General features: G+C 40.2%; 1 protein-coding gene across 7 annotated transcripts in view; it reads right to left on the bottom strand.

The window, feature by feature from the left end:
- Positions 1–26335, bottom strand: part of LOC148054119 (tyrosine-protein kinase Fer-like) — a 239643-nt gene that overhangs the window by 15960 nt on the left and 197348 nt on the right. Inside the window, exons 19-20 of one of the 7 annotated variants that reach the window (XR_015707718.1) lie at positions 8034–8545; positions 2987–7923 (exon numbers count right to left, since the gene is read on the bottom strand). The exons of 4 other annotated variants lie outside the window; for them this stretch is intronic. Coding sequence is in view for 1 of the 3 variants with exons in the window: in XM_087770966.1 (XP_087627092.1) it covers positions 8536–8545 (10 nt within the window). In the remaining 2 variants the exon portion in view is untranslated. Of the gene's footprint in view, positions 1–2986; positions 8546–26335 lie in introns of those variants that run through there. 2 more of the 7 variants (XR_015707719.1, XM_087770966.1) reach the window with 2 other exon arrangements.

Raw genomic sequence — 26335 nt, forward strand, 5'->3', positions numbered from 1 at the left:
CCCCCATCAATAAGTAAGCTAGAGGTGGGCAAGAGGTTGGGAGGGGACACAGCTGGGACAGTTGACCTGAATTGACCAACTCCATGGCATATAATGTCATGCTCTGCAATAAGAGAGACTGGCTGGGCATTAGTCTGCTTGTGGGAGGTGGTGACTGACTGCCTTTGTAAAATTTTTTTTCTTTTTTCCTTCACTTATTAATCTCGACCCATGAGTTTTTCTCGCTTTTGCTCTTTTGATTCTTTCCCCCATCTCATTGCGGGGGAAGTGAGAAAGTGGCTGGTGGGTGTTTAGTTGCTGGTGGGGGTCAACCCACCACAAGTAGGTTCCTATATCTTTTCTATCATAGCTGAATTTATCAGTAAGAGTGAGTATGTCACAATGTAGACTAGGTTTCTAGAGACCAAATAGATACTCATTTCAGTGATGAAATAAGCAGATGTAAGGCAAAGAGCTGCCCGTTGAGGTCACAGAAATAAACCTGCAGATTAACAATTTTTACTTGATGCAAAATGAGACAGAACTCAAAGCAGCAGCCTGAAACATGTTCTCATAATTGTGAAAGACACTGAGAAGCCAGAGAATTGGCTCTGTCTTACCTCTATCATCATTACAGTTTCCATCAAAAATCAAAAGCTACTGAGCATTACAGGAAAAGGTATTTTGGTTCACTGTTGGATGAGAAGCTCAGAAAAATCAACATCATTCTTTTCCCTCCCTCCATCTCAAACATGCTTTTCAACAACAAGAAACCATAAATATATAGGGCAACAACAAGAAATATATAGGGCTTTTGATAGAAAACCACTGTGAAGAGTCAATATTACAGATAACTTTGCTGTTAAATATTTGTAGTAACTCATCACACTATCTAGATAGCCTTTTAAAAAAACCCACAAATATGTTCTGTTTGTTTTCTCTTCCTTCTCCATCTTTCCCCAAAGCAAACATCCCAAAGAAGTACAGATATAATTGCATGGATTTAGGTGCCCCTCTCTCTCTGGGGAACTGTTTTTCTTTTCATACAGCATTACTACTTGCTGCAGTAATTCCATAAAAATCAGCATTTAACTTAGAAAAGCAGCAAATATTCCTTATTTTCCATTGTGAAAGCTGTACAAATTGAGCACAAATTACACTGAGTTGCTACAGAACAAGTTAATTAGTAAAAGAATAACCATAACTTTCACTTTCTCATACCAAGATTATGGAAGTTCCTGGTGATTATTAAGAACAAAGGAAAAAGCCCCTTCCTCCAACTATCAAAGAGTAAAAATTAATATTTCATTTTCAAATTTCATTTTTAAACACTAATCTGAGGTTTCTATAAACATACACAGCACAGTGACCACATGTTGCTAATACAAGTTGAATATGCTGAAACTACAGCAGATACCTCCCAACATTTTTGCTAAAAATCCAACAGCAAGTTAAAGAGGAAGTGGAGGCAATTTCTTCATGCCGAGAATTGTCTGTTAGTGAAGACTTAAATCTCATAAACGTTTCTTTAAGAACACCCCTGGAAAGAACCAGGTAATACCTAGTATTTCAACTGAATTCCATTAGTCACAACCACAACCACAACCACAACCACAACCACGTTATTAAACCAGCAGGACAGACTGCCTCACTGAAGCAATTAGCCATTTTATACCTTCTCCCTGGGTCAGGTACTTAAAACACCCTCAGCTAATAAAAACAAGCAATTAATTAGTGAACAGAATCAGTATACCTCCACTGCACATTTAATTCAACCAAACTAGTCTATTATCTGCTCAAAAAAGAAGGGGTGGCAGGTCTACAAGTGAAACTTGTTTTTTTGTGGACTACAGACACTTCCTCTCTTCCAGCCACTTCAGGTAACTTCCAATGCTGGCTGGCTAACTAAATCAAAACATACCTGTTTGAAGTTTTTTGCTACTCATGTGCTGCTACTTTTGCTATATGTGGAGATCATATCAATAGTATGTGCCATATCAATTTGTCTGTGTCTAATAACAGATAGGAAAAATAAATATTAGAGGGTCAGAAGCAGATCCTTCCAAGTGCTCTGTGTTAGCCTCCTCCTTTATACTTTTTTTTTTTATTTGCTTATTTGTTCATATTGTTATAGTTATCACATAATGAACAATAATGGAGAATAATAACTGTAATACTGACTGTGATTACTCCTCTCTCAGTTCCTAATGTCATCCTCATTATCATAGATGAATAGTGCTAGGAAACTAGAGAAGATCCAAGTTAGATGCTGTAACGATTTCTCAATAATCTCAACTCCTACTTGCTATCCATATGGTTGGATATTGTTCAGTTTTCCCCAACTATAAAATGAGTAGATTTCCCCACTTCAGAGCAGAAGTGACATTCAGTTACTCCCTGTAAAGCATTTTGAGATTTTTCAGAAAAGGGATTTAAAGATTTTGCAAAAACAACTCAAAAGTATCACAGAATGGTTGAGGTTGGAAGGGACCTCCGGAGATCATAGAGTCACAGAGCCATAGAATCATAGAATCACTAAGGTTGGAAAAGACCCTTAAGATCATCGAGTCCAACTGTCAACCTATCACTGCCAAGTCCACCACTATACCATGTCCTCAAGCACCACATCTATCCGTTCTTTAAATACCTCCAGGGATGGAGACTCAACCACTTCCCTGGGCAGCCTGTTCCAATGCTTGACCACCCTTTCGGTGAAGAAGTTTTTCCTAATATCTAACCTAAACCTCCCGTGGCGCAGCTTGAGGCCGTTTCCTCTCATCCTATCACTTGTTACTAGGGAGAAGAGACTGACCCCCTCCTCGCTACAACCTCCTTTCAGGTAGTTGTAGAGAGCAATAAGGTCTCCCCTCAGCCTCCTCTTCTCCAGGCTAAACAACCCCAGCTCCCTCAGACGCTCCTCATAAGACTTGTTCTCCAGACCCTTCACCAGCTTCGTTGCCCTTCTCTGGACACACTCCAGCACCTCGATGTCCTTCTTGGAGTGAGGGGCCCAAAACTGAACACAGTATTCAAGGTGCGGCCTCACCAATGCCGAGTACAGGGGCGCTATCACCTCCCTGGTCCTGCTCATAGATCATATGGTCCAACCCCCCTGCTGGGAGACAGTGTCAAAGGCCTTACTCAAGTCCAGAAAACAATAGCCACTGCTCTCCCCTCTTCTACCAGGCCAGTCACTTCATCATAGAAGTTTATCAGATTGGTCAAGCATGACTTCCCCTTGGTGAAGCCATGATGACTACTCTTGATGACTTTCTTTCCTTCATGTGTGTCCTGGTTTCAGCTGGGATAGAGTTAATTTTCTTCTTAGTAGCTGGTAGAGTGCTGTGTTATGGATTTAGGATGAGAATAATGTTGATAACACACTGATGTTTTAGCTGTTGCTAAGTAGTGCTTACACTGGTCAGGGACTTTTCAGCTTCCCATGCTCTGCCCGGCGCACAGGAAGCTGGGAGGGGACACAGCCGGGACAGCTGACCCAGACTGGCCAAAGGGCTATTCCATACCATATGACGTCATGCTCAGCATATAAAGCTGGAGGAAGAAGAAGGAAGGGGGGGACGTTTGGAGTGATGGCATTTGTCTTCCCAAGTAACCGTTACGCGTGATGGAGCCCTGCTTTCCTGGAGATGGCTGAACACCTGCCTGCCAATGGGAAGTAGTGAATGAATTCCTTGCTTTGCTTTGCTTGTGCGCGCAGCTTTTGCTTTCCCTATTAAACTGTCTTTATCTCAACCCATGAGTTTTCTCACTTTTACTCTTCCGATTCTCTCCCCCATCCCATTGTGGGGGGAGTGAGCGAGCGACTGTGTGGTGCTTAGTTGCCGGCTGCGGTTAAACCACCACAGTCCTTTTTGGCGCCCAACGTGGGGCATGAAGGGTTCGAGATAATGACAGATTTAACTGGGAAGTGCTAGATTGAATTTATAGCTCTTATTGCTGTTTAGCTATTAATCGGCAGGCTTCTGTGCTTGCCACGGGGCTTGCTTGCCTTACTGTATATTAGAGTCTAGTGCTCGTTAGTGGCTGCTTTTTGCTTTTGCTGCTTGCTATGCTGCTGAACTGCTTATCATGTTACTCTGCTGTGCCTGGGAACATTTTGATAACAGCAACGGCCATGTGCCTGGGCTGGCAGATGGCCAGGGCATCGCTGCTGTTTCTGTACCGCTGTACTGGACAGGCTGGAACTCCAGTGTGAACTCGAGTCAAAGGGACTGTGACCTGTGGATGAGTCCACGCGGGAGCAGGACACCCCAAAGCGTCTGTGGATGTGGATAAGCCCATGCCAGAGCAGGTATGTCTCAAAGCGTCTGTGGCCACGGTTATGTCTGTGCCGCAGCAGGTATACCTCTTGAAGGGATTGTGGCCCAAGGATAAGTCCACGCTGGAGAAGGTACACCTCGAAGCATCTGTGGCTGTGGATAAGTCCGTGCTGCAGCAGGTACACCCTGAAGCATCAGTGGCTGTGCATGAGGTCATGCTGGAGCACCTCAAAGCGTGTGGCCATGGGTAAGGCCATGGTGGAGCAAGTTTACTTCTGAAGAGACTGTGGCTGCGGGCAAGGCCACGCTGGAGCAGGTATACCTCTGAAGGCATTGTGGCCCATGGAGAAGGCCACGCTGGAACAGGTGCACCTCTGACTGTGGCTGTGGATAAGTCCATGCCGCAGCAGGTATACCCCTGGAGAGACTGTGGCTCATCGATAAGGCTCCACTTGGAGCAGGTACTCCCCTAAGGGACTGCAGCCTGTGGATAAGTCCAAGCCGGAGCAGGGGCAAGGGGAGGCGTCCATTGCAGTGTTAAACCCAATGGTCTGGTCCAAAGGGGCCAGGGGTGGAGACTGTAATGGAAATACCTTTAAATTGTTGTAACCCATGATGTGAGTTGCATGTTATAGGAATTACCATAGCAGGAACCACCTGAACGAATGGAGGACAAGCCTTACAAGAAGCAGTGCAAGTGCAGCAGTGACCCGACCTGAGCTGGCTTTGGTGCCCAATAACTCCACACAACACACCACCTCTCCTGTCCTGAGCGACCACCATCACAGATGGAGCCCAAAGTCACGGACTAAATGAACTCAGTGGACATTATGTGGACATTTGTGGATGTTTATGGACATTTTACAGACATTTCACAGGTGTGGTCCATAGAATAAGGGAATGATACCTGTGTATTGTATCAAAGGATGGGAAAGGGGGTGGTGGTTAATGAGGATGTATTGGATAGTGTGGGACCTCAGCATGACGTAAATGGTATGGAATAAGAGGTGGATACTGTCCTGGTTTCAGCTGGGATAGAGTTAATTTTCTTCTTAGTAGCTGGTAGAGTGCCGTGTTTTGGATTTAGGATGAGAATAATGTTGATAACACACTGATGTTTTAGCTGTTGCTAAGTAGTGCTTACACTGGTCAGGGACTTTTCAGCTTCCCATGCTCGGCCTGGTGCATAAGAAGCTGGGAGGGGGCACAGCCAGGACAGCTGACCCAAACTGGCCAAAGGGCTATTCCATACCATATGACGTCATGCTCAGTATATAAGCTGGGGGAAGAAGAAGGAAGGGGGGGACGTTTGGTGTGATGGCATTTGTCTTCCCAAGTAACCGTTACGCGTGATGGAGCCCTGCTTTCCTGGGGATGGCTGAACACCTGCCTGCCAATGGGAAGTAGTGAATGAATTCCTTGTTTTGCTTTGCTTGCGCATGCAGCTTTTGCTTTCCCTATTAAACTGTCTTTATCTCAACCCATGAGTTTTCTCACTTTTACTCTTCTGATTCTCTCCCCCATCCCACCAGGGGGGAGTGAGCAAGCGGCTGTGTGGTGCTTAGTTGCTGGTTGGGGTTAAACCACAACAATGTGCATGGAAATGGTTCCCAGGATTAGCTGCTCCATCACCTTCCCAGGGATGGAGGTGAGGCTAACAGGCCTGTAGTTCCCTGGGTTCTATTTCTTGCCCTTCTTGAAAAAAGGAGTGACATTTGCCTTCCTCCAGTCTTCGGGCACTTCTTCTGGTCGCCATGATTGATCAAAGGTTATTGAGAGTGGCCTCGCAATGACATCTTCCAGCTCCCTCAGAACTCATGAAAAACAAAAGAAAAAAGCCTCGAACAACTGTCTTCAGTAACTGAACAGAACCATAAAACCCAGACATATCTAAAAACACATTCTTCCACAGAACCTTTATTTTCTCCACCTGTAAGACTAAAATGTATCCTATCTTACAGGAATAGTCTGCATTGCACTGCTCACTCTCACTGTAATCATAGTGAGAGCTATCATATAAAACAATTTATAGCATCTTGGTGAACACATCCCTGTGAACTAAGGTTACAAAGATAGTATTAATCAAAAGGCAAACGTTGGAAGTAATATAGGTCAAAGAAAACAGGAGAAAATAAAAACTACCAATAAAATGTAAGTATTTAAATTACTTTAGTGCACTATAATATGGTCTAACTAGAAATTGAAGTTGGTGAACAAATAGTCTATTAATAAATGTCAGATTTCTAGAAAATAACAACTATATTGGAATATAAAATGCATTCACTAGATATTGGAAGGAGGTGTTAAGTTTTTTTAAAAATGCTCTAAGTAAGGATAAATACTAAGATATATATATGTATACACACACACACTATTGAGTATAATAGTGTTCCTAATTCAGAATTGCAAATTTATGTACATTATTGTCATCATCCCCACCCTCTAAGAACATACTAGACAACCATTATGTACCTGATATTTTCTAAGTAAGTGCTTTGCTAAATATGTGATAGATTGTGGCATGGGTCATGGTAGTAGATGAGTTACAGCATGCCATGCAGAATTGCATAATGATGGGATGCATTTGGTTCACTAGGACAGAGCAAATTGCTGCTTCTACTGAGGACTGTGCAGCTCAATAAGGAAACCACTGCATGCAGTGAACTTCACCCTCAATCCCACCCTACACACCTTCATGCTATTTCCTTTTCTACTGCTAGTTTTTTCAAAGTGAAAGTTGTCCTGAACTCTGTAAACACAGTAACAAAAAACAATCTTAAGGAATTGTTGTACAGAAAACTATTCATATTTTCTCTACAGTGGTTATTGCAAATGCCTTCATATACACATATCTGAAACAAAATTAAGATATAAAGTTTACTTATTGTACAGTCATTTCTGATGAACAAGTGTAGTATGAGAATCAGATGATTATATTCATTTTTATAGTCTTCAAAATGGTCAGCTACTAATGAAAAAATATACAATTACAATAAGGTATACTTTGAGGTAAATACAAAAATATTGGGCATACTAAATTATATATATAATTCAATTATTTTTGTAGAAGGGGTGGCAGTAGGACTTTCAGAAGAATACCTTCCCCAATATGTTTATGTTTCAGAGACAAACTTTCTATTTTACTTCTTGATCATGATAAGAGATTACTCATATCTCAAAGGGCATAAACTGTCCCTTTAGAAGTACAAAAGTAAAGCACGAGCTCTATATAATGTTATCACCTCTTTTTTTTTTGTTCTAATCTCCTAATACTTGGTGTCTGATATGAAGACTCTAGTTCTACGAGTTGAATACTGTGTTAATTATAAATCTCAATTTTCATTAAAAGAGAAAAACTTTAGGCTAGATGACTGTGAAAAAGAGACTGAAAATTAATTCAGAGTTAAGAAGAGAGAAATAAAACAAAACCCAGGCTTCCTATTTTCTGAATGTTTTCCATTTTTAAGTGATGCAGTTTTTTTTTTTTTTTAAATAACAAGATTGGTAATTCTACATGGAAGAGAGTGGAGCTGATCCAGCCTCCTGCTGTGATGAGTGACAGGGTCACTCCTGCTTCTTGGAGTTTTCTTACCTTCCTGTTCCAGGTGCGTTTTTATTAGGAAGAAACCCAAGTTGCTACCACACATTATGTGGCACCTGTCACCTACAGAAGTAATAATGGAGGAAAATTAAACAACTGTAAACTCACTGCATGCAGCCCGGAGAAGGCTCCAGTGAGTATACAGATCTATTGATACACTGTAAAATTTTTACCTTCTTTGAGTTTTACTTAGGTAAGTTACCATGTATTCTCCATTTTCCTAGTAAAACAATATTTCTGTACCAGCTACTTTAAAAGAGGCAAAGATAGGCATGGTAGACAATGAGCAGTTCCTGAAGAGAAGCAAATATCATCATGGCAGACTGAGAACCTGGAAATGGAGCAATAAAACAATATATGATCAATTCCTCCCACCATTTCCCTATTTCTGTGGTTACCTTCATAATCACTGCATGTAGGACATCCACCACTTTTCCAGTCTTTTGAGATATATACACAGATATCATTCCCTTAGCCTATGGGCTATCCCTCTAAAATGCCTATTGAGCTCATCCAGTCCATGACTTTGGGCTTCATCCATCATAACAGTATTTCAGGGCAGGAGAGATGGTGTGCGGTGTTGGATTGTTGCATGCTGAAGCCAGTCCTGGTTCCATCACCGCTGCAATTTGCTTGGTTTCCTCAGAGTTCATTCTTCATTAATCTGGGTGATTCTTACTGCATACTGTTGATATGGCATATAGTAATCATAGAAGTGATGATATACAGTATCATATAGCAATTAGCATCATACAATTCAGTTCATTGGCTATTCTCACCCAAAATCAAATCCCCTTGAGGTACACATCAGACTTCCCCATCCTCCCTCATCATGTGCACCCAGGTCCTTGAGCAAAAGCAATCCCACAAATGGGTTTGCCTTTGCCTGAGGCAAGAATAACCCAGACTGTCTTCCCCAGCATATTTTTTACATGCACTACAGGGACTTTATCCCCCTCTGCAGTACATAAAAGTCTTGATGGGGGAGAGCCAGCTCGATTGGCAGATCCCCTAGTGTTGGCTAACCAGGTGGCCTTTGCTAAATGTGTATCCCAGTGTTTGAATGTCCCACCACCCATTGCTCTCAGTGTAGTCTTTAACAATCCATCGTATCGTGTGATTTTCCCGGAGGCTGGTGCATGATAGGGGATGTGATATACCCACTCAATGCCATGCTCTTTGGCCCAGGTGTCTATGAGGTTGTTTTGGAAATGAGTCCCGTTATCCGACTCGATTCTTTCTGGGGTGCCATGTCACCATAGGCCTTGCTTTTCAAGGCCCAGGATAATGTTCTGGGTGGTGGCATGGGGCACAGAATATGTTTCCAGCCATCCGGTGGTTGCTTCCACCATGGTGAGCACATGGCGCTTGCCTTGGCAGGTTTCTGGGAGTGTGATATAATCAATCTGCCAGGCCTCCCCATACTGATATTTCAGCCATCGTCCTCCATACCAGAAAGGCTTGAACCGCTTGGCTTGCTTGATTGCAGCGCATGATAGTCTACTGTTAGTCTCCACTCTCCATTAGACTTTCACACTGGCCATATGGGACTGTTAAAGGGTGAGCGAGTTTTGCTGATCACTCCTTGGCTCTCCAGTCGACAAATCAGCTTATGGATGGGAATCAGGGAGTCTCGGTTGGTGCAATATTGCTGCTGGTTCACTGTTATGGTAGCGATTGGCACCTGTTGTTCTTCAACCCTCAGCAACCCCACAACAGAAGGGTCCTTCGAGAGACCGGGCAGGGTAGACAGCTGTTTAATTTCCTCTGTCTCCAAGGCAGCTATACCAAAGACCCACCAGTACCCTTTTGGGTCCTTGAAATACCCTCTCCTGAGGTAGTCTATGCCAAAGATGTACGGAGCCTCTGGGCCAGTCACAATGGGGTGCTTCTGCCACTTGTTCCCAGTTAAGCTCACTTCAGCCTCCAATACAGTCAGCTGTTGGGATCCCCCTCTCACTCCAGAAATACAGATGGGTTCTGCCCCTTTGTAGCTTGATGGCATGAGGGTACACTGTGCACTGGTGTCCACTAGAGCCTTATACTCCTGTGGGTCTGATGTGCCAGGCCATCAAATCCGCACAGTCCAGTCAACCCGGTTGTCCCTTTCCTCCACCTGGCTGGAGGCAGGGCCCCCCTAGTCCTGGTCATCATATCCGTTACATGCCCGTCCCTGAGCAGTGATCGCTGCCCCCAGCCAACTCCCCCCAGTTTATATACTGAGCATGATGTCATATGGTATAGAATAGCCCTTTGGCCAGCCTGGGTCAGCTGTCCTGGCTGTGCCCCCTCCCAGATTCTTGCTGGCAGGGAATGGGAAGCTGAGAAGTCCTTGACTAGTGTAAGCACTGCTTAGCAACAACCAAAACATCAGTGTGTTCTCAACATTATTCTCATCCTAAATCCAAAACACAGCACTATAACAGCTACTAGGGAGAAAATTAACTCTATCCCAGCTGAAACCAGGACATCTATCGATAAACTTTATTAAAATGAAATGCAGCCATTCCTATGCTCTTGAAGTGCCTGAAACACTGCAGAACATAACAGGCACAAATATATATAAATTTGATAACCATAACATTTTTAATATTCATTAAAAATGTATTTGATATTCAACTAAATTTTAAGGAAAATTAAGTGTCCAGAAAGTGATTATCCAAGATGGACTCTGACCAGAATATAATAATCACAGAGGTCCCTGGCTTTTTTAAAATTTTACCCTTCTAGCCTTGTTTGCAATTTATAATCACATTACTGGTGAATAGATTGGCCTGCTCTCCTGGACCTCTGTTTCTCTGAAAAACATTAAGCTAGAGTGTATGGAATATTTAGGGAAAAGAAGGGTGAACAGCAGCTCTGATGGCTGTAATGTAAAATTCATGGAATAGTCATTGCAGTACAGACACACAGGACTGAAGTTCTGTAAGTCTCATTAGGAAATGCAAGTCAAATATAAGTCTGCTTAGCCTTAGTAGTTGGATTTAAAGATGAAAACAAATCCCAGGGTAGTAACTGGTCTCTAACTCACTACAAAGAGGAAAGTGTGAAAGAGATGAGGCTGGAACATTATGAAACTGCTAATGAAGTTGGAGTTGTGAGATAAATCTTCCTATATAAAAATAAGAAAGGAAAAAAAGTATTTTCCATACAGTTAAAAACAGTCAATGCCTGCTTCTTAACTATTTACTGTATCCACAGTGTGAAATCCTGGCTCTACTAAAGTTAAATAACTTAATGGAATCAGGAATTCAACCACTGTTTTTAAACTCAATTTGTTCAAGTATTTGACTATACTTTTCCCAGCTTTGTTTAGTTTTTCTAAAGAACACATAACTTCTTGAGAGGAAAGCATTCTGCAAACGAATTGATATAACACAGGAGAGTCACGCATAGAAAAGTGGGGCCTAAGAATTTACAAAACCAAAGCAATTACCTGGTGACAGGACAAACTAAATTCCCTTTTTAAAGTAAAGAATAAAAATACCAATTTCCTTTGGTAGCACATAGTATTTTTGGGAAGCAACTATGGCAACTAGTATAATAAAAAGAGAAAGACATTCTCCAAATCTAAATGCTAATTTTATATAACTTGGCTGAAGTTTACTTTAGACACACACACACAAAATTCACAATCTTGAGGGATATGGGCCAGGTGAAGGGTAGAGTCAGGACCCTGAATTTTAGGAGAGTAAACTTTCAGTTGTTTAAGGAACTAGTGGATGGGACCTTGTGGGAAACTGCCTTCAGGGACAAAGGAGCAGAAGAGAGCTGGCGGCTCTTTAAGGACATCTTTCTTAGAGTGCAAGAGCTCTTGATTCCCATGTGTAAGAAATCAGGCAAGGAAGGCAGGAGACCAGCATGGCTAAGGACCTCCTGGTCAAACTAAAGTGTAAGAAGGGAATGCACAGGCAGTGGAACCAGGGACATGTATCCTGGGAAGAATATAGGGACGCTGCCCGGATGCGTAGGTATGGGATCAGGAAAGCTAAGGCACAGTTAGAGCTGAATTTGTCAAGGGATGTGAAGAATAATAATAAGAGCTTCTACAGGTACGTTGAAGAAAGGCTATATGAATAAAGGCCTATGAAGAAAGGCTGAGAGATTTGGAGTTGTTCAGCCTGGAGAAGAGAAGGCTTCGTGGAGACCGTATTGCAGCCTTTCAATATATAAAGGGGGCTTATAAGAAAGCCAGAGAGAGACTTTTTACCAGGGCCTGTAGTGACAGGACAAGGGGCAAGGGTTTTAAACTGAAAGACAATAGATTTATATTGGACATAAGGAAGAAATTCTTTACAATGAGGGTGGTGAGACACTAGAACAGGTTGCTCAGAGAAGTTGTGGATGCCCCATCATTGGAAGTGTTCAAGGTCAGGTTGGATGGGGCTTTGAGCAACCTGATCTAGTGAAAGATGTCCCTGCCCATGGCAAGTGCTTGGACTAGATGATCTTTAAAGTTCATTTCCAACCCAAACCATTCTATGATTCTATGATATACATATACACTACAAGTGATAGAATTTCAGGTTCCATTTTTAAACTTTTTAAATTAGATTGCCCAATAATCAGACTTTTTCCTTTCTTACTTTTAATCACAATGCAGTTTGCTACATATATTGGATTATTTAAATCAAGTACTTTTTCTCCTTTGCAGTTTTATCACTGAGCTTTTTCTGTATGTGAATTTTGCCTATATTTTTGCTTTTTTCTGAATTACTAGCTTATTTACCACTTTTTAATATCAATGTCCAGAGCTGCATGTAGTATTCTGTTTAATGTGACTCACTGCTGCCTTACAGACTATTTCTAGTGTGTGGATACCTATTGTAATTCTTTATGATAACTCTGAAAAAGGGGATATGGATGATACGCTATGCTAGCTATGAAATGAATTTGTCATGAATATGCATATCAGAATATAAAAGAAGTTAAATGAAAGTGGTGTATATAGCCCAGAATTGTAGGGGAAATAAGTGAACAATATTGTCAAGGTTTTGTTTGCTTGTTTGTTTGTTTTTTAATATTAAATCAGTAGCTGCAACTAGTAAATTAGCTGAAGTGGATCTGAATTGTGTCCAATGGGTATGTTTACATTATCAAATAATTCAGTGCAAGAGAAGCAGATAAACAGACTGAAGTAGCTGGTGCTGAGGCTCCTCAGATTTCCATTATATGAAGTTAGAGGGGTTTACTTAGGATTAAATGTAGTCTGGTCTCCTGTGCCAAACATGGTCCCAAACCGTGTGCAGCAAAGCTATCATACAAATTTTGGCTTTCTAAACTGCAGGCTTCTCTAGGGAGCACCATTTTGTCCAGCATATCAGTGCCACATCAGAGCCCTTGCCATCATTGCTCACAAAAGACTCCATATTATTTCTGTTCCTCCTCATGGCATTTTGAGTTACATCATTGTGCCTGATGACTGCCCTTCCTTCCAGCTCAAAGTTTGGACAACATCTACTGCAAGGCATCAAAACACCAGTAGGAGTGAACTGTGTGAGTTTAAAGAATAGATTAAAACTATCAAAGAAAAATGCTGGCTCACTGTCAAATATAAAAGATTATCAGGCACTATAGCAGTTACTTATAGCAAGACTCCAAAAGGAAGCTGAAGCACTTCAATATAGTGGCTATTTCCTGGTTAAAAAAAAGCTGGAATTGTATGTTTAAGGATGAAAATATGTCTTTATATTTTACATTGGAAAATCTTCCATAACTTTTAAATTTTTCTGAGGGGTCTCTCTGCTTGACTCTTTCTGAAGCTTACAATGCTCTCTTGTGGTAGGAGAGAGATTTATTTGCTTACAAACATATAAACAGCTAATTTCAATTACAGTTGAAGTCCAGCTGTTTTATAGAAGAAAAACAATATACACTGAGAAGTTAAACAAACACTTGTAAATTAAAACAAATTAGTAAATAACCAAGATAAGTATATCTGTAACCACAGTAATATTATTCCACACTTTAATTCAACTAAGACAATAGCAGGCATGGGAGGTCCTGTCATCTCAATTTTGTCATTTGTTTTCATGAGACTCAATTTATGTTCAGGCACATGATACTTCCTCATCATTTCAAGCCAGAAAGATATTAAACCCTTATCTATTGCTAGTTTTTCATGTAAGCAGTTACTTCAGCTCCCATAAGGATTATTGGAAGTACAAAAGGGAGCAGAGGTACTTCCAGTAAAAGAAAATGAGGAGGGAGTGAGGGTTCATGATTCCATCCATGCCCTTACAAGCAGGATAAGCAAACTAGTCCAGATAATCATGTGCAGGAGAAGACAGTCTTCATAAGCAATAATAGGAAGGAAGGGCAGCTTCCTGGCAGTGAATGAGGAGTCAGGAAGGTCTATGATACCAAATAGGCAGAACAGTCAATTCAATCATTAGTAAAAGGGAATGCAGATTTTTAACCAACTAACTATGAAGAAGTGATATTCATATCAAGTAAGTTTAAAAACTCCTCTTTTGAACATTTATAAGCTTACTCATCATACTGATCTCCAAAATCCTGCCCAGAAATTACTCCAAAAGCAGGAAGCCTTTCTAATCAAGTAATGTTACTTATTCTGCCATCTTAATGCCGATGTAAAGTTTTTCAAAACTGGGACTTGGCCCTTGTTTCACTGATTTATTTTTATTTCCCAGAACCCATGAGATTTGATGAAGTATCTGATATCCAACTTTGCCAGGTTTCTGATCTTTTTCTGGCAGACTTGAGTGACTCAGCTTGAATCTGTGAACAACAAAATACCGTAACATTGATTCAACAATTCTTACAGCTCCATGTACCTTGATGATCTCTCTCAATCTTCCAAATCAGTTAACATGCCGATAAGACTTTCTTCACTGACTGCAGCCTTGCATAAGGGATTTTGAAATATCCTTTGACAAACAGTAAGTCCCTCTTTCAGTCAGTACTCACAGTGGAATAAAAATGTTTCATAAAAGTATGTCCTCACACTATAATTCTGCCAAAAAAGATAGAAAGAGGCTGAAAACTACAGAGCAATGACAAAAAGTGAAAGAAAATAACATGCACTTAGCTTACTGTATGTTTTATTTTATTAATTCTAAGTAACTGTGGTTCCTTTAAGATGTATGATCCAACTGGATTAAATTTCTGATGGATGCATTTTTTTTTTATCAATATCTATTGGAATTGAATCTAACTTTCAATAGAGCTGAAGATAAATAACCTCACCTAAGCTTCTCTCAGCTTTATGAGAAAAATATCTTGATGCTCTAAGAAAGATCAACAATAGGTTGGAAAACAATAATTACTTAGTTATTTGATATGTAGAACTATATGCCATCTATCGTCATGCAGAAGTAATATGCCCTCTAAAACATAACGCCTTTCAGTTGGATAAACTTAAAAATCAAATTTTTCATGGAGGCAAACTAAAACTCATTTTATGTTCTTCCTCCATCTTGCTATTTTTCACTGTGTACACAGCCACATACCTACACTGAATATATTTCATTGATAAAACTACAGCAATGTAAGGCCCTGAAGCACTTCTGAAAAACCTCTCAAGACACAGGGAACAACTACACTAGAGTAAGGTATATAATCATTGGTATTATCGGGGGGTGGTGGTGTGTCACACCAAACAAGCAAAAACACAACAGTGGACAAATTTATCAAATTCACAAAACAGCTATAACCTTGTATGCATATATGTGTGTGTACAAGCAAGTAGAAAAGGGAAATATGTCCATTTTCCTCATAAAAGCAATATAGGAATTTATTATTCATCATCACTGACATACAGCCTCAGAATTTTCAATTAAAATTAGTTTCCTGTCTGAGACACCTGCAAGATACACTCCTCTTCAGACTGTCAAGAATCAGTATCAGGAAGCCAATAAAATATCGAACCAATACGTTATATCTCAGTGCAGCATATATTTCCTTTTCTAGAAACAATAACTAGGATTCTCCATTATAAGGTAAAAATAGGAAACTACATTGGAAAAAAACCAGGAAACTACATTGGAAAAAAAAAGTACCATTGTACATTAAAGAGTGTTTTGGCTTTGCTTAGCAAATATTGATGCATATAATTACTTTTTGGTCAATGATCTATGCTCAGAGAAGAACTTACTTATAATTACTTTTTGGTCAATGATCTATGCTCAGAGAAGAATTCCATATCGCATTTCTGAGGTGACCTTCTTGACTGCCCTTCTTCCCCCCCCAACCCATCTACTTCTGTTTTTTTTTCTTATCTTATGATCTAATTGGTTGTTCATCATCTGTACTAATGCCTCCTTTACCCAGTGTAAAAATGAAAACCTGCAATCCATCTTTCTTTTTGCTACAAACTATTAAAAAAAAAGCTTAAAAAATCTGTGAAACTACCACCACTACCAATCAACCAGAACCATGCATTCTTACATTTCCTGGCTATGAAATGTTGGTATTTGATGGTATATACAAGAGGGCCTCTCAACTTTCTGAACAGATTTAATATGAAACTTTGAACTCCAAAATACAGTAAATAGGTAAAAATAAGTAATACTAGTGTAACTTCATGGCAACTTGTTAAATAATGCATCTGAAGTATAGCAAAAGCAATTATTACCATCTACGGATCTACTTCTTTTCCAGTTGAATTCAATGACAATTTTTTCTGTTGATTTCAGCATGGCAAGTTATATTTAATGCACTTATGTACACACAAAACACTGGTTTTGCAATGTCTCCTGCAATTAGACTTTGCTCTGTGGAATCAGTTCATTTTTCACTACAATTTAATAGCAAAATTCTTACTACAAAGATGGCAAGCAAACTACTATTTTTTTTAAATACAACCAGATAGCCGGTGTTAAAAGCAAATGAATTCACTTCTAATTCATGGAATGAAAGTTCATCTGGCTGTAAAAAGTCTGAGCTTTTTATTTTAGCTTTTCATTTTAGTTTTTTGGGTTTTTTTTAAGTTTCATTTAGCTTTTCATTTCCTACTCAAAGAATCCAGTTTGCACAAAATAACAAAATCTGGAAGAACACGTCTAATGGCATACTGGAACTTCATGTTCTCTCTCTTAAAAATTCAATGGCAAGCACAGGGAAATTAAAATTCCTGTTGAGAACAATGAAAGCTAAGAGTACATAGAACAGCTAAAATTTATTCTGTGTAATTAAAATGAAGATATGATGTAAAAATGTCTAAATGTTCTAGATGATAGTGGCATACTTAGTGTGTTACATACATGTCAAAAGTATAACATTTTCTTTTCTGTAGTTGCTCTTGGATAAAGTATATAGGTATGTCCTATGACAATAATTCCAGAACACATGCTTTTATTGATCTTGTATAACACAAGACAAATTCACATTCTATGAACTTAAGGCTTGTTATTTAAACAGTAGATGTCACTAAACTTTTGACATTCACCATACAAAGTAATTATATTTCCTCAACTGTTCTCCATTGTAGTAGGACCATGACAGTACAGAGAATATTATTTATACCATGTAGGAAAGCTATAAGATTTTATTGATCACCACAATAGCTTTCACAAACATTAGTTTTATATTATTTAAATCTTAGTTTCAATATCCTATACTCTCATTTCTTATTTTTCATTTCTTAACTAAGGACAGCCTCTTGTTCTCATGCAGTAATTTATTATTCTAAAAAGATGTTATTCAATTGAAATTACCTGAATAGTCCTTGTAAATTCCTAATATTTATAAACAAGGAAGTGGTATTGCAGTTAACAAAAACAACTCTAACATAATTCCATTACAAGCACTCACAATGCTACAGCTTGTTAAACAGAATGAGGGAGACTAAGAAAACTCATTTACATTTCTTTCAATCTTATTTAACTTATTTCTAGAAAAGCTTACTCTTTTTTTAGAGGGAATCTTCTGTATCAGGGATATCTCATGAGAAAAAGATATACTGACTCAACTCCACAAAGGCAAAAAAAAGTTTTTTCATAATATGCATATTTTATAACAAGAAAAAATCTAAATCTCATTTGAAATTTCTTATGAATTGTGTTGGCAACCTAAGAATTTCTTCTTATCTCTTATGATGACTCTTATCCTTTCTTTAACAGCTTTTGACATTTAACTTTACTTCCCATTGTATTAAGTCTATAAAACACAAAGTTTTTCAATGCAAGGATTTTATTGTATTTGTTCTTAAATGCAACAAGAACAGCCATTTCACTATAACAAAAAATAAATAAATACTGTTCTAGAAGAACAGATCACATAAATATATGTATTGTATACAATATTCTACTACAGTATCATACAGTATTCTAAACACATATTTTAAGTCGCCCTTTTGGACCTTCTCCTGAACCTTGGGATTCTAACATGAGTTCCACATAGCAGAAAGACCTGACCATTATCTGAGATTACCAGGAACATATTCATTGTTACTCACTCAAATATATAAAACCAGAAATACCATCTTACTAGTAAAACAGTTGTGTTTTACCTATGCTGTAACAAGAACAACTATTATAGTTCCTGATAAAGAGTTTTGTAAATTTCATTTTCTCATTCATTTCTTATCCAATTATGCAGTGAAACCTGGAAGGGTAGTGACAATGGAAAGGAAAGGTAAGAAATGTCAGAAGGAGAAACTCTGAACCATCAGAAAGTAACGGAACTTAAAAAGGAAGCTTTACGTTTATTTTTTGTAAAATTTTCTCCTAAAAATGGTGGATTTTCTTCTAAAATTTCATTTTATTTCTAACATTATACCTGGCATTCTGTTGCCAACCAGGAAGTATAACAAGTTGTATCTTCAAATAATTTATTTTTTATAGCTTATGACTTGCAAATTGTGAAAATGAATTATTTTAGTTCTGATACCCCACTTATCAACACTGTTGAAATCCACTATAAGTCTGCCAAAGCCTTGCCATAGGCCTACTTAGGCTAACACAGGCCTTAGCATGGGCCAACACAGACTTCCTCATCACTCACTACTATCCAGCATAAACACCTCATAGTTTGTCCATAGTTGCACCTATGGGGAATCTTTTGCTATTATGAAGGATTTTAAAGTAGGTATTATCAGCTTACTGAAACGAAACCTCTGCTGCAAAAAGTTTTGATATGAAATCAAGATGGGGTAACCTGAAACTACAATGACTTTACTGTCTTGCCAAATCTCTGTATTTTGACTGGGCCTATCATGCATTGATCATGTGCACATAGAAGCAAATGGCAATTATTGTATAGGTAACATAGTATTACAAGTATAAAAGACAGCAGCACCACTTCGAGAGAGATAGGAATCATAGACTCATAGACTCATAGAATTGTTAAGGTTGGAAAGGACCTCTGAGATCATCGAGTCCAACCTGTTAACCTAACTGCATGGTCCACCTCTAAACCACGTCCCTAAGCACCACATCCACACGGTTTTTGAATACTTCCAGGGACTGTGATTGTACCACTTCCCTGAGCAGCCTGTTCCAATGCCTAACCACTCTCTCAGTGAAGAAATTTCTCCTAATATCCAACCTAAATATCCCCTGGCACAGCTTGAGGCCATTTCCTCTCGTCCTATCACTTGTTACTTGGGAGAAGAGACCGACCCCCACCTCGCTACAACCTCCTTTCAGGTAGTTGTAGAGAGCAATAAGGTCTCCCCTCAGCCTCCTCTTCTCCAAACTAAACAACCTCAGCTCCCTCAGCCGCTCCTCATAAGACTTGTGCTCTAGACCCTTCACCAGCTTCTTTGCCCTTCTTTGGACACGCTCCAGCACCTCAGTGTCCTTCTTGGAGTGAGGGGCCCAAAAGTGAACACAGTACTCGAGGTGCGGCCTCGCCAGTGCCCAGTACAGGGGCACTATCACCTCCCTGGTCCTGCTGGCCACACTATTCCTGATACAAGCCAGGATGCTATAGGCCTTCTTGGCCACCTGGGCACATTGCTGGCTCATATTCAGCCAGCTGTCGACCAACACCCCCAGGTCCTTTTCTTGCAGGCAGCTCTCTAGCCACTCCTCCCCAAGCCTGTAGCGCTGCATGGGGTTGTTGTGATCCAAGTGCAGGACCTGGCACTGAGCCTTGTTGAACCTCATACAGTTGGCCTTGGCCTATTGATCCAGCCTGTCCAGATCCCTCTGTAGGGCCTTCCTACCCTCCAGCAGATCAACACTTCCACCCAACTTGGTGTCATCTGCAAACTGACTGAGGGTGCACTCAATCCCCTCATCCAGATCATCGGTGAAGATATTGAACAGGACCGGCCCCAATACTGAGCCCTGGGGAACACCACTCATGACCGGTCACCAACTGGATTTGACTCCATTCACCACCATTCTCTGCGCTCGGCCGTCCAGCCAGTTTTTTAACCCAGCGCAGAGTGCACCCATCCAAGCCATGAGCAGTCAGTTTCTCCAGGAGAATGCTGTGGGAGACAGTGTCAAAGGCCTTACTAAAGTCCAGGTAGACAACATCCACAGCCTTCCCCTCATCCACCAAGCAGGTCACCTTGTCATAGGAGATCAGGTTCGTCAAACAGGACTTTCCCTTCATGAACCCATGCTGGCTGGGCCTGATCCCCTGGTTGTCCGGGATGTGCTGCGTGATGGAACTCAGGATGATCTGCTCCATGACCTTCCCTGGCACCGAGGTCAGGCTGACAGGCCTGTAGTTCCCCCAGATCCTCCTTCTGACCTTTCTTGTAGATGGGTGGCACATTTGCTAACCTCCAGTCATCTGGGTCCCCCCTGGTTGACCAGGACTGCTGATAAATGATGGAAAGTGGCTTGGCAAGCTCCTCTGCCAGCTCCCTCAGTATCCTCGGGTGGATACCATCTGGCCCCATAGACTTGTGAGCATCTAGGTGGAGGAGCCGGTCGCTAACTGTTACCTCTTCGATAATTGGGGCTTCATTCTGCTTCCCATCTCCATCTCCCAGCTCAGGGGCCTGAATACCCTGAGGATAACCACTCTGACTATTAAAGACTGAGGCAAAGAAGGCATTAAGTACCTCAGCCTTCTCCTCATCCTTTGTGGCGATGTTTCCCTCCGCATCCAATAAAGGATGGAGATTCTCCTTGGCCCTCCTTTTGTTGCTGATATATTTGTAAAAACATTTTTTGTTATCCTTCACTGCAGTGGCCAGTTTAAGGTCTAGCTGGGCCTTTGCCTCGCTAATTTTCTCCCTGCATAACCTAACAATATCCTTGCCAGCTCGTCTTTCGGCACATGGGGACAGCCTGCTCCTGCGCCTTTAAGACTTCCTCCTTGAATAACATCCAGCCTTCCTGGACTCCTTTGCCCTTCAGGACTGCTTCCCAAGGGACTCTGCTAACCAGACTCCTAAACAATCCGAAGTCTGCCTTTCTAAAGTCCAGGGTAGTGGTTCTGCTGACCCCCCTTCCCTACTTCTCCAAGTATCAAAAACTTTATCATTTCATGGTCGCTGTGCCCAAGACAGCCTCCGACCACCACATCACCCACCAGGCCTTCTCTGTTTGTAAACAGCAGGTCCAGCAGGGCACCTCCCCTGGTTGGCTGGCTTACCAGCTGTGTCAGGAACTTATCTTCCACACACTCCAAGAACCTCCGAGACTGCTTCCTCTCTGCTGTGTTGTATTTCCAGCAGAGATCTGGTAAGTTGAAGTCTCCCACGAGAGCAAGGGCTAGCAATCGTGAGACTTCAGCCAGCCACTTGTAGAATGCTTTTTCATCTATCAGGACCCTCTGTCTCCCACTGAACAGAATAGCACTTGGCCAGTGATTTCATTTGGGTGAATCAGCAAGCTGAATGTGAGGTATCAAACTGCTTATAGGTTAGTATGGTTTGCTATATCTGTATACAACACATGCAGAATAGCAAGGATTTCTCATGTCCTTCCTTCTTGATCCCATCAAAGGCAGCAATGAATCATCTTTCCACTCAGTCTGCCCAGGAACCCAGCTTGATGCTCAGCCTAGCTTCTTCCCACACAAAAAATGGGCAAATACCTGGAGAGTTATCATCATCTGCCATCTGAAAAAAATACTCCTATAACTCCTTCTCCCCTGAATATTCTGATTATAGAGCTTATGTCAGTGATTCTCAGTCATGTTATCATTCAGGTATTGAGATCCTTGAATGATGAAGGCTGTCTATTCAATTAGTACAAGTACTTTAAAATGAGTTCATATTTACTGCAAAATATTTAATTTACAAATGAACTTGGATACTATGCTAATACTAGTGCTATTAATTCAATTTTATTATTTTTCATTTTGATTAATGAGAGTTATCTTTAAGAAAAAAAATGAAACATTAATCATAATGAGTTACACTGGGTAAACTTTGATCTGGTAGTTTGCCCATGAACAAACAGAATGGAAAAACCAAGCTGTGAAAGGACCCCCAAAAGATCAGAACCTGAGTTAGTACCATGATCTTTCAAGAAAATAAGAGTTTTTCTTGGTAGTGTAAAAATTTACTTATTTTCAGCTACAGATACTACCTCTAGAAGGTAATTTATTTCAATTCAGACCAGTTCAAAAAAGAGGCAAAATGATGTTCCCAGATAAGGGGTAATATAATAACTTCCATTCAGTATAATTTTTGTGAGTGTCATTTCCACTTCCCACATTGCAAACAATGTATTATGTTTTCAGAGGAAAAGTGACACACAGAAATCTCAGAGGTCAGAAATAATTTGAATGTTTTACCCATTTTTATGGGGAACATATACAGGATGACATTCAAACACAATCAACAATAGGGAAACATTATTGTAAAATGAAAATATGAACCTTGTTAAAACCTTTAATTTAACAGACACTTTAAAACATTAATATAAGGGACTATCTTTGGCTGATCAATCTGTATTACCCCAATGCCATTCAGCTAATATATAGACAGTGTATTCACTAGATATAGGATGAAAAATAAATGAAATTTCAATTAAATAAGATGAAACATTATAATTGTATTTATAATCACAAAAAGAAAAACTTTATTTCTTATTGTTTATTTTATATGTAGAAACTTCAGTTTGCTATTCTAAACTGAGAGACAGCAGAAACTAATGTCCTATACTAAACTGGCCTCTGGGAACTCGTCATTACTAATGTTAGCCACAGAATGATCATAGTTAAACCACAACTTTGCTTTGCAGTTTTATTAATAAATGTCTCGATAACTTAATATTTACTGAGAAGAGTAGCAAATGGCAAAGATTGTTATTACTGAAATTCCCAATAGCAAATAAAATCTGTCCTATTTGTTACAAACTCAGGTTGAAGAAAGGTTTGTTTACAAACAGCAGGTGAAGAAAGAAATGTGGCATTCTAAAAAAGACAACAGAACTTCAAGTTCAACCACTAATGTGACAAACATTATTTTAATATAATCATATATAATATATTGTTTATTTACATAACGCCAAAAAGCCGCAACTAAAATATATTGTTTTGGGTTTGCACGGCAAGGTTTTGGTAGCAGGGGGGCTGCAGGGGTGGTTTCTGCGAGAAGCTGCTAGAAGCTTCCCCTATGTCCAATAGAGCCAATGCCAGACGGCTCCAAGACAGGCCTGCTGCTGGCCAAGGCCGAGCCAATCAGTGATGGTGGTAATGCCTCTATGATAACATATTTAAGAAGGGGGAAAAAAGTTCTGTGCAACAGCAGCCGGAGAGAGGAGTGAGAATATGTGAGAGGAACAACCCTGCAGACACCAAGGTCAGTGAAGAAGGAGGGGGAGGAGGTGCTCCAGGCACCAGAGCAGAGATTCCCCTGCAGCCCATGGTGAAGATCATGGTGAAGCAGGCTGTCCCCCTGCAGCCCATGGAGGACCCACACTGGAGCAGGTGGATGCCTAAAGGAGGCTGTGATCCTGTGGAGAGCCCGCGGTGGAGCAGGCTTCTGGCAGGACCTGTGGACCCGTGGAGAGAGGAGCCCGCGCTGGAGCAGGTTTACTGGCAGGACTTGTGACCCCATGGGGGACCCACGCTGGAGCAGTCTGTTCCTGAAGGACTGCACCCTGTGGAAAGGACCCATACTGGAGCAGTTCGTGAAGAACTGCAGCCCATGGGAAGGACCCACATTGGAGAAGTTTGTGGAGGACTGTCTCCTGTGGAAGGGACCCCACACTGGAGCAGGGGAAGAATGTGAGGAGTCCTCCCCCTGAGGAGGAAGGAGTGGAAGAAACAATGTGTGATGAACTGACTGCAACCCCCATTCCTCATCCCCCCTGTGCTGCTCGGTGGGAGGAGTTAGAGAATTCAGGAGTAAAGTTAAGCCCAGGAAGAAGGGAGGGGTGGGGGGGAAAGGTGTTTTAAGATTTAGTTTTTATTTTCTCATTACCTTACTCCGATTTGATCAATAATAAATTAAGCTAATTTCCTCAAGTTGAGTCTGTTTTGCCTGTGATGGTAATTGGTGAATGATCTCTCCCTGTCTTTATCTCGACCCACGAGCTTTTTGTTATATTTTTCTCTCCCCTGTCCAGCTGAGGAGGGAGAGTGATAGAGCAGCTTTGGTGGGCACCTGTCATCCAGCCAGGGCCAACCCACCACATATATATTTCCTACACTCTGCAATCACTGACATCTCTGGTAACAGGACTGCAGCACTGAACATAATTCAAACATAAATATATTCAGATATTCCTTACATCATACTCTGATCATCCAAACCCATGCATCTGCTACTCAAATCAGAAGCCTTCCGAACTATTTCTGCAGCTGTGGCAAAGCTAAATCTGATATGTGGGACATAACTAATTTGCTTTTAAGCAAATGGGATGAATTTCAAACAAAGCACACAAGGGGAAGCAGTACCAACCCAAGCAACGAATACACATAGTCTTCATTGGAAAACTGTATTCTTCTCTCTCCCTTTTTAAATCTTTTCTTATTCAGCCATGTCAAAATTTGGAGGTTATTAATAACTATAGGGAAACTTGCAATACATTTGAAGGAAGTTCACTTTGTGTTCAGAAGCAGCTCTTCATCACAGGTCACATCTGCTTACATTATAATATATTTAGAATTCAATAATCTCTCTGATTTATTTTACTGAGTTTAGAGTATACAACATTTGCAATATTGAATTTAATGGGTTTGGATACTTACATTTCCTATTTTTTTCTCCTTAATACTTTCAGATCAGAATTTCACAAGCACATTAAAGAAAAAAAACAATTGTGTTGCTAAAATAACATTTCAGACAACCAGAACTACCAATTCAGAACTGATTCAACTTTAACTGTAAATGGATTACTCTAGGATCAAACCACATTTACTAATGTGGTAGTGGAGATGATTGTAAGTTGCAGAAAAAAACCCTTGAAAATATTTATCTCCAGCTGTCCATTCTTAGTCTGATCTCTGTAATTACCTCACTTTGTTTTTTAAGTTAAGATAAAACAGTAAAAGAATTAGTCAACTTTATACCTCTAATATATGTGAGCTCCGTAAAAAATCCCAAATCTAATTGTCAACAACCTATTTATATGAATTTCATTTTTGAAAAGCATTAGAAGATATTGTGTTTCATTGTTAACAAAAGATTTAGAAAATAAAAAGATATTACAATTAAGATAAGAAGCACTGCAACTATACTCTCCTCCTACCTGCTTCTTATTGCAACATAAGGCAGAGCAAACCCAGACTCCAAATTTTTAGTGTGCCTCCAATGTAATACTGTTTCTGTGCCATGCTCTGTAATTCTCAGTACTACTTCTGATTTGTTTACCAGGGTGCTAATTAAAGGCTCATGTAATGGTGTTTTTTTGTGAGGTAAACATCTACAGAGAAACTGAGAATGCAAGCTAAACTAGCTTTTTCATTGTATTATATGCCCCATACGAGCTATCAGATGGTAATGTTTTTCAGATTTCAAACTTTGGACAAACTTCAGGACTGTAGCCAATATTGCAATATAATACTTCAGTGAACGGCCACATTTCAAACTTGGGAATATTATTCATACAGACAAGTTGCAAAGTTGAACACTTAAAAGTTAGGAAATCATGAATTAGCACTATTAGTGCAAAAATACAGCTGTACCTTCACGCTCTGTACGGAATTGTTTTTTAAACTTAGCAATATCCGTATCAGTGGTGAGCCTCATTGCACTCTAATGTGCAATTCATGCAGTAATAGAAGGAACAAAGTATTCTTCTTCATCTAAATTTCTCTCAACCAAAGACTCCCAAGATTAGGGAGGACTGAAGAAGAAGAGTGGAATTAGAGTTGTGACTGCACATACAACCCAACAGAGCAGTCAGAAGTAAAGAAATAATTTCTCTCCTTTGAGTCCTTGTCTGTAAGTACAGTCAGACTGCAAGTGTTTCCCAGTTATACTCTACAACACAGTACCTAAAGGAAAATTCACATATTCCCTACCTGATAAAGACTGAAGGAAGATCTTTCCAAGACAAAATGACTCCTACAAGCCTTAGGAAAAATATAATTCTCAATGGAAGCATGACTGGAGCTTCAAGTGGCAATTCCACAGATATCAAGTAGCTAG

This window comes from Nipponia nippon, unplaced genomic scaffold (assembly GCF_047370975.1).
Source record: "Nipponia nippon isolate SJK-2023a ecotype South Korea unplaced genomic scaffold, ASM4737097v1 scaffold_34, whole genome shotgun sequence".
Taxonomy (NCBI): Eukaryota; Metazoa; Chordata; class Aves; order Pelecaniformes; family Threskiornithidae; genus Nipponia; species Nipponia nippon.